The sequence below is a fragment of the Nematolebias whitei genome, chromosome 2 (genome assembly GCF_014905685.2).
Source record: "Nematolebias whitei isolate Nwh7 chromosome 2, NemWhi1, whole genome shotgun sequence".
Taxonomy (NCBI): domain Eukaryota; kingdom Metazoa; phylum Chordata; class Actinopteri; order Cyprinodontiformes; family Rivulidae; genus Nematolebias; species Nematolebias whitei.
In genome coordinates, this window is record NC_056499.1 from 61,617,242 (window position 1) to 61,625,992 (window position 8,751).

An 8,751-nucleotide genomic window follows, 5' to 3' on the forward strand; every position below is an offset into this window, starting at 1 on the left:
GCTGCAGCTCTATAGGTAAACTGCTGCAGCTTTGCAGGTAAAGTGCTGCAGCTCTGCAGGTAAAGTGCTGCAGCTCTGCAGGGAAGAGGTGTTCACTTCAGGACTAATTGAGGTCGCTTACTGGTCGAGAATCTGACTACTGAAAAAACAAAAACATAGATTTTACTAGCCCGTTTGAGACTGTAGCCATTTGTTCAATATTTGTTCAGTATGTCTTCAACATTTGTTCAATATTTGTTCGGTATTTGTTCAACATTTGTTCAATATTTGTTCCAACATTTGTTCAATATTTGTTCCAACATTTGTTCAATATTTGTTCCAACATTTGTTCAACGTTTGTTCAACATTTGTTCAACATTTGTTCAACATTTGTTCATACGGCGCAACAGGAGGTGACATTGGCGCTGTATGTTTGCCTCTTCTCCTCGCTAAAAAGTCATTATACTGTTGCCATATTCGTGGACATTTATCTGGACTTATTTTTGTTCAGTAATTTCTCAATCAGTACTTATACAGACAGCTTAATTAGCACTCCCTAACCGGAACTTGGGACTATTGCTGTCAACCTACAACTCCAGCACGGCGGCTCGGACTTTGCTTGAAGAACTAGCAACAATTATTGTTGCACTTACCCTGCTGCTTCTGTCAACCTCCTGTGTCAAATGGATTGTTCCAGTTTGTCATCTTTTGCTGGATTTTCTCCTATGCTATGGTGTGGATTACATCGCACTGCCTTTTGGATATCCTTTTCGGAGCCATGAGTCTGCTGTTAGCAGCTAGCTCTGTGCTAGCTTCCCCTGGCTTGGCTGGCTCGTCGATGTTGACTTACTTTGCCTCCCAGCTGATTGGACTCAACAACTGCTCCATTCCACCTTCTGTTTCTACCATTAAACAACTGGGCCTTCTGCGTAGACCTTGTTATGTCCATAGAGGCTCTCGGAAGAGAACTGTTTACTCTCGGCAAGATGGGTCTGACTCCATCCCTTCCATCTGGTCCACCGGTCCTGCCGCACATCTATTACGTCATCAGAACGCTGCCTCTGTAGTCCCTGATATTGCTGAAAGAACACAGCGCACGAAGTGGCAAGGAAAACGTGGAGTGCATTCAGGCTGCTTAAACCTTTTCTAAAGGCTTCTACTCCAACCAATATTAAAATAGAACTTTTCAATGTTCAATCACTATCCAATAAATCATGTCTTATTCATGATCATATTCTGGAGAAGAATTTGGACCTCATGTGCCTTACTGAAACATGGCATCAACCAGATGTGTACAGCTCTCTGAATGAAGCCTGTCCCTCTGGATACAGTTATCTGCAGAAAGCCCGCTGCACTGGCCGTGGTGGTGGTCCGGCTGTAATTTACCGCAGTCATTTAAAATGATCACATTTAGCTTCTCAGGACTTTTCTTCTTTTGGATGTTTAGCCTTTAACCTCAAAGCCCCCCTCCTGATGAATGTTATATTGATTTATCAGCCTCCCAAACCACATGTTTCATTTAACTCAGAGATGCATGACCTCTTCACTTTTTTCTGCGCCTCTCCTGTGAAAAATATTATTCTTGGAGATTTAAATATCCACATTGATAATTCCTCTTCCCCTCTGGCAGCAGAGTTTAAGTCTCTTTTGGACTCTCTCAGTCTCACCCAGTATGTTGACGCCCCTACGCACAACAGGGGGCACACTCTGGATTTGGTGATTACAGACACTGTACCTATCAATAACTTATCTGTCTATGACCTGGGTGTCTCGGACCACAGTGCCATCTCCCTGGAAGTGCCTTCAACTTCATCTGCTCCTAATCCTAAACGACTTATCCAGTTCCGTGACTTTAAAAACATTTCCCCTGAGGTTCTGTCCTCTGATCTCCACTCCCTGACTGCTGTCATTCATTCATCTGCAAATGACTCTGTGGATTACTACAACCAATCTCTCCAGGAGCTTCTGGACCTCCATGCTCCCTTTAAAGCAAGGCTGGTGTCTTTCTCCCGTTCAGCCCCTTGGTACACTGCTGAGCTGCGCAAGATGAAATCAGCTGGCCGTGCTATTGAGAGACGTGTAAAATCATCTGGTCTCTCTGTACATCAGCAGGCATCTAAAGAACATCAGAAAGCCTACGCCTTTTCTCTTAAAGAAGCACGGTCCAAATAATATTCCAACATCATCAACAACTGCCCTGGAAACTCTAAACAACTCTTCTCCACAATAAATCTTCTCCTTAATCCCATTAAACAGTCTCATGAGGACTCTGTTCAAAAATGCAACCTGTTCCTTTCATTTTTTAAAAACAAAGTTAACTCCATTAGATCTCAGCTCCGTAGCCTCCCTGATCTTCATCTGCCATCTACCCGTCTGCATTCTGGGTCCCTGAGCTGCTTTGATGAGGTTGTTCAGAGTGAAGTGGAGACCATCATCAAGAAAATGAAGCCTTCATCCTGCGCCCTGGATCCCTTTCCCTCATCTCTCATTAAATCCAATCACTCTGCAATAAGCCCATTAATCACACAAATAATAAATAAGTCACTGCAATCTGGTCAAGTTCCACTGCCTCTTAAAACTGCCATCATTAGGCCTCTTCTGAAAAAATCTAATTTGGATCCAGACATTCTTTCTAATTACCGCCCAATTTCTCACCTCCCATTTCTGTCCAAAGTGCTGGAAAAAGCAGTTGCTGCCCAGCTGCAGATCCACCTACAACAACACTCTCTGTATGAGAAGTTTCAGTCTGGCTTCCGTGCAGCTCACAGTACTGAGACCGCACTGCTGGGAGTCACCAATGATGTCCTCATGGCTGCTGACACTGGTTCTCCCTCCCTCCTTGTTCTCCTTGACCTCACTGCAGCTTTTGACACTGTGGACCATAGTATCCTCCTCCACCTTCTTCATGTGGAGGTCGGTCTCTGTGACACTGCCCTGGACTGGTTTAAATCTTTCCTCTCCAATAGGCTGGAATGTGTTAGTCTTAGCAATGCCAAGTCCCAGACTGTCTGTGTCTCCTGTGGTGTCCCTCAAGGGTCAGTTCTAGGACCCCTGCTATTTTCCCTTTACATGATGCCTTTAGGTCAAATTATTATTCAGTACAACATTTCTTTTCACTGTTATGCCGACGATACACAGCTTTACATCAAGACTGGAGCATCATCTTCACCATTGTCATCTCCATCTTCACTCGCTGCCCTCTCTACCTGCCTGGAGGAGATAAGGGCATGGATGAATCAGAACTTTCTTCAGTTTAACTGCTCCAAAACAGAGGCCGTACTGATTGGCATCCCTCACCAGGTTCAAACTTCAACTATAACATCTTTTTCCTTTTCTGGACAAGACATCCCCCTCTCCACCTCTGTTACAAATCTTGGAATAAAAATGGACTCTCATCTTACATTTGAAAATCACATTAAGCATCTGTTTAAAACCTGTTTCTTCCATCTCCGAAATATCTCCAAACTGCGCCCATCTCTCACTTTTGCTGATGCAGAGAAACTCGTCCATGCCTTTGTCTCCTCCAGGCTCGACTACTGCAACTCCCTGTTTACTGGAATACCTGGCAAAAACCTTCAGAAGCTTCAATATATTCAAAACAGTGCAGCCAGGATTTTATTGAGAGCTCGTAAATTTGAACATATTACACCCATTCTCCATAACCTCCATTGGCTTCCTGTCACCTACAGAATTCAGTACAAAATTGCTCTCATCACCATCAGTGTTTAAATGGAACTTCACCTGATTATGTGAAGTACCTTCTTGCTCCATATTCATCCACCCGGTCCCTATGATCACAGAACAGTCATCTCCTCCACCTTCCACGAACTAAATTAAGAACCATGGGAGACCGGGCATTCTGTGTGGCTGCCCCCCCCTCTGGAACTCCCTCCCTGAATATCTGAGAGCTCCACAATCATTGACTGACTTTAAAAAAGGCTTAAAGACTTTTTTTTTTAAGCAAGCCTATTCTGCCTTCACATGATTATATCACTCATTTTACTTCATTTTATCACAGATTTTAGTTGATTTGTCATTGATTTTATCAGATTTTAGTTGATTTTATCACACATTTTAGTTGATTTTATCACTGATTTTATCACTGATTTTGGTTGATTTATCATTGATTTTAGTTGATTCTATCACTGATTTTACTTGATTTTTTGTGATAGATTTTAGTTGATTTTATCATTGAATTTAGTTGCACTCTGTAGCACTTTGAGATTTTTGTTAATGAAAAGTGCGTTACAAATTAAATTCATTATTATTATTATTATAACATTTGTTCAACATTTGTTCAATATTTGTTCAATCTTTTGATGAATCTACGGTTTGAGAACTGTTTCCTTACAAAATCCTAATGGTCTCTTTATTTATCAGAATCAGAATAAACTTTATTGGCATTGCACCGAGATACAACGTGAATATGTACGTACAGTCGTCCGAAGATGTGCGGAGTGCACAAAGCTGCGGCTAAAATAATTAGCGCGGCCTTCTTATTCTTATTCAGAATAATATTTTGCTTAGGTGAGAAAAGGAAAGAAAACATGAGGAGAGACGGTATAAAAAAAGATCTCTCACACCGTGTCCTAGACAGGGCACAATTTGAGGCATCAAAAAAAACTTCCCACAGCAAAGCAACATAAACAGACGTTATACATGAACATATAGGCGGTGAAAACATTGAATTTTTAAGGGAAAGTCATAGCATAGTCCAGAGCCCCCCCTCAGCCATTGTCCAGACAAGAGGTGATGTTCATCTTCAGCTCAGTTGAGGTTCTGTTACATGTCCACAGCCTTGGGGAAGGGAGGGGTGAGGAAACAGTCAAAGCATCTTTGTTGTTTTCTGAACATTCCAGGAGGAGTTGAGATAAGTCCGGCATCAAGGCCACAGTTTGGGTCAGGCAGAACTCGTAATTGTTGTTTCTGCCTTTAAAGTCTCGCTGGTACATATTCTCTGATGGAAACTCCAAAACAGCTGAATTGATCCTTTACTCCAAAGTCGAGCTCACAGCTTCTCCAGATTATTCCACCATTCATGAGTGCTGCCAGGGAGATCACAGTCCTGATAACAGCTGCTCCAATTCCCTGGCACAGCTCCACATTCAGTCCGAGCACTGTCGAGCTTCAACACCTCCACACGAATTTGTAGACAACCAGATTCCACCGACCCAAACAGTAGATTCTAGTCGTCATCGTGAATCCAATTTGTTCCTTAAAGAGGTAAGAGGGTCCTCCTTACCCTGACTCCTGTCGGGAGAAGTTGGTCGATTTTGTTGAGAGACAAGCTGATCCTTCCAATTAAGAGGTATGCAGGAAAAAAAAGAGGCTTTTTAAGGGTTCACAGGACAAAAGAGTGCAGCAGGGAAGCGGGTGGGGGGGAGGGGCAGAGAGGGAAAACACTTCTGGTTTCACCGTAGAGTAGCAAGAAGAAAAAAAAGGGCGTGCTGAGTTAAAATTTAGGAGTGCTTAAGCACCCCCAAAAAGAGGCTGAAATCACCAGTGAAGCCAGTTCATATTTATAATTTACTTTTAAACGTTTTGTGTGATTTATAAGTGTATTAAGTGCAGGATCATTTCTCATTTAATTAGTATATCCCACTCCGGGGTCAGGTGCGCCTCCTCATCCTCCTCCCTGCTCTGCATTGTGGGACAAGCGTTACTCTAACTTTTTGGCCACACTTGAAAAAAACTGCCTAATATTTAGCTCTTTGTCAGTGGCTTAGAACAGTATTGCTCTCAATCCTCCTGCTCAGTTCAGAGAAACATCATGGTCGCTCCGACAAGCTTCAAACACTCTGACTGCACGACAAAGAGCTTCATGAGCCGAGATCATCGTGTCTTTTCTGCAGTTCACACAACTCCTGCAGTGATTCACGCATCAGATTGTTCACAAAGCACAGGAACTTATAGTGCAAAACTTTTAATTATATTTTGTGTTTTTTAATAAAATTGCCTTTGAACTGGACTTGAAATAACTTTGAACTTTTAGGGGCAGAGATATTTTTGAGAGTAGAAGCGGAAATGCGAAGCGACAGCTCTGATGTGATGTTACGAAGCTTGTTGTGTTTAAAATTGGTGCTCATGTAATTATTTTCAGAGTACATGTCCAATATAGGTTTTGTTTGTTCAAGGCAGTCAAATTTGTTCATAAGCTTATTATTATTCTGCCTGAGAGTTACCAGATACAAGCAAACAATGACCTGAACGCACCCTGTCAAAATAAGAGTTCCAGGTTCTTGTTCCAGCAGGATCGGGCTCAAATGAAGCCCTGGATAGCACACCCCACCAGGCAGTGGCTCTATTACACGGGTGTCTATGAGTGATATCTGTGCTGCTGCCAGCTGGTCTTCACCTCGCACACTTGTTCAGTTTTAGTATTTGGATGCGACAGCCCTTTCTGTGTCTCACACTATAAAGTGATGGAATGACAAAAGACAGCAGATGTTCAGCTATTAAATGAGGAATGACAGTGATCAGGCTGGGCCTGACACTTGTCATCACATTATTTGCCTGGTTTGTGGCGTCCTCAACCAGGACCTGCAGGGTCCTCATATGATCATGTATCATGTGTTGTATCTCCTGTTTCTGACTTACAGCATAGTTTTTTGGCTCACAAAGACCACACTAACAAGTTTTCTTTATTAGCAGAAAATTAATCCTCACATAAGTCATAACGTTTTAGATTATAGATGTATTTGGCTGCAAGTTGTTATTTTCATGAGAAAGTTTGAGTTTGGCTGTGGTTCTTGTTCCAGGTGCTGGAGGAGAAGCAGATGCTCAGAGCATCACTGTGCTGGCCATGTGGATGATTGAGCATCCCTCTGCAGAGGATGAGCGTGATGAGTCTCATGGCAGAGGCAGTACCACTGGTGGAGACAGGTCTGACTCCTCCTACCCTGGAGCAACAACTTCCACTGGAGACAAATCTGCTGAGCGGAGCTCATACTTCTGCTCTCCTGGAGATATTGCCAGTGCAGATGCTGCAGAACTGGAGGAGGTCTTCAGTGAAAGGTGCATCTGGACATCATTTTTTAAGGTTTTGCACAAAAATGTTGGACCCAAACACAATCAATATTTACTGCAGTTAGATAAAAATCAGATTTAATTAGAGGTCTAGTATTACTTGGAGGAATGAATATTGCACACTTTTCAAGATCCTTCTTTTTTGAGAAGAGACGGAGTTGTGGCCATTTCTGTCTAACCTTAAAAAAGATCATGTGCAATCTGATGTGATATGACGAGATTTCAAGCTCGAGTTTGTGATGACTCAGCATTCTGTCTGGGAGTTAGTTGTGTCTCCCATAGTGAGATACTGAGCAAGGCTTGAAAGAAAACTTTTGATTGCTAGAGCAACTCTGGTTCTCTGAAAACCCAGTGAAGTATCTCACTATGCTTCCCTGCTTGCATAATCACGTGAAAAAAATATACCTGAGAATGTCGGGTGTAGAGCAGGGACACTTATAAAGGGGAGTAGCACACTGTGCTAATCACATGATTGGTTTGTCACTAATAGACTTTATGGTATTTATGGTTTTCTGATTGGAGGCTTCTCGTACTGAGATACTTCACTCAATTTTACCAGTTACCTTGGTAACCAAAAGTTTTCTTTTTGAGCACAAACAGCTGGCTTCCACAGTTCTTCAGAGAATGGAGTCCACCCTGCCCTAAAAAACAAGCAAACACCTAAAGTCACGTGCTAATTTACTGCCATTCTAGTAGTTGGACTGATGATGGCCAATGGAAAGCATTTAGCCTGTAATCCCACCCTGCTGTTCAAACTCAGAAGGTTTGCCGGTGGGCTATAAGTATTTCTTATGGTAGGTTGTTCATTTCCTCTAAAAATATTCAGTTAGGACTACCACTGTGGAAAAATAAGTCCTTCAGAATGTCTGTAAAAACTATCCTGATGCATGCTCAATAACCCAGGTAGAAAAATCTAAAAATGTTAAATCCGGTCCTCAGGACATTCACACAAAAACAAAAACAAAGCTGTTGTTGTTTTTTGTTTTTTTTTAATGTCCAGAGGACCAGATTTAATTTTTTTAGGTCTATAAAAACTATTGATCCCCACATCATAGAGAAATTTGAGATTTTTCAAAGGAAATTTTAATTAATTTTTTTTTTTTTTTCATTTACCCTTTATTTATACAGGTAGTCTCATTGAGCCACAACAACTCATTTTCAAGAGAGACCTGTTTAGGAGCAGATGGTGGGGGTTAAGGGCCTTGCTCAGGGGCTCAGAGTGGGGCAAATGAGGGTGGAGGGAGGTGTGGGTGTTTCACCTTCTATTTCGTATAGGCGTCGCCCTTTAAGGCTGTCGCTGGTGGGTTTTATCCCGTCATGCAACGCATCGCACTGAAAAGTTTAGTCTACGCCCACCTGTTGTGTGGGCCCCACCCAGTCCGTATACAATACGTTAAGAGCGGGTAATCAGCTCCCATTTTTCCCATTGTCCATCTTGACCAGCTCAACCTTTGTTAAGGCTGCCTGTGGTCCCGCCACGCCGACCTCCTGCCGTCCTGGTGAGTTCTCCTCCCCGAGGAGAAGCAGACAAGCAGCCTTGTTTCAAGGTAAGCGCCGAGGAATATTTCTCAGTGGCGGGTCGCTACACGCTGGACAATGCCATTGACCCCTTTTTTCCTTTTATCGCCGACTCTCGGAGCGAATCGGATGGTTCCTCCGGGACAGGTGACATCAGCAGCAGCCCCCGCTGCTCACTCCCTCCTGGAGAGTGTAGTGTCAGAACGAGGGGGGCTGAGCAGATGCTCC

At 42.9% G+C, this 8,751-nt stretch overlaps 1 protein-coding gene across 1 annotated transcript in view; it reads left to right on the top strand.

Moving 5' to 3' along the window:
* LOC119427544 (probable E3 ubiquitin-protein ligase HERC1) overlaps window positions 1–8,751 on the top strand; it is a 125,399-nt gene that overhangs the window by 30,744 nt on the left and 85,904 nt on the right. The window contains exon 2 of the mRNA XM_037695181.1: window positions 6,738–6,993. Coding sequence (XP_037551109.1) covers window positions 6,738–6,993 — 256 coding nt within the window. The remainder of the gene's footprint in view (window positions 1–6,737; window positions 6,994–8,751) is intronic.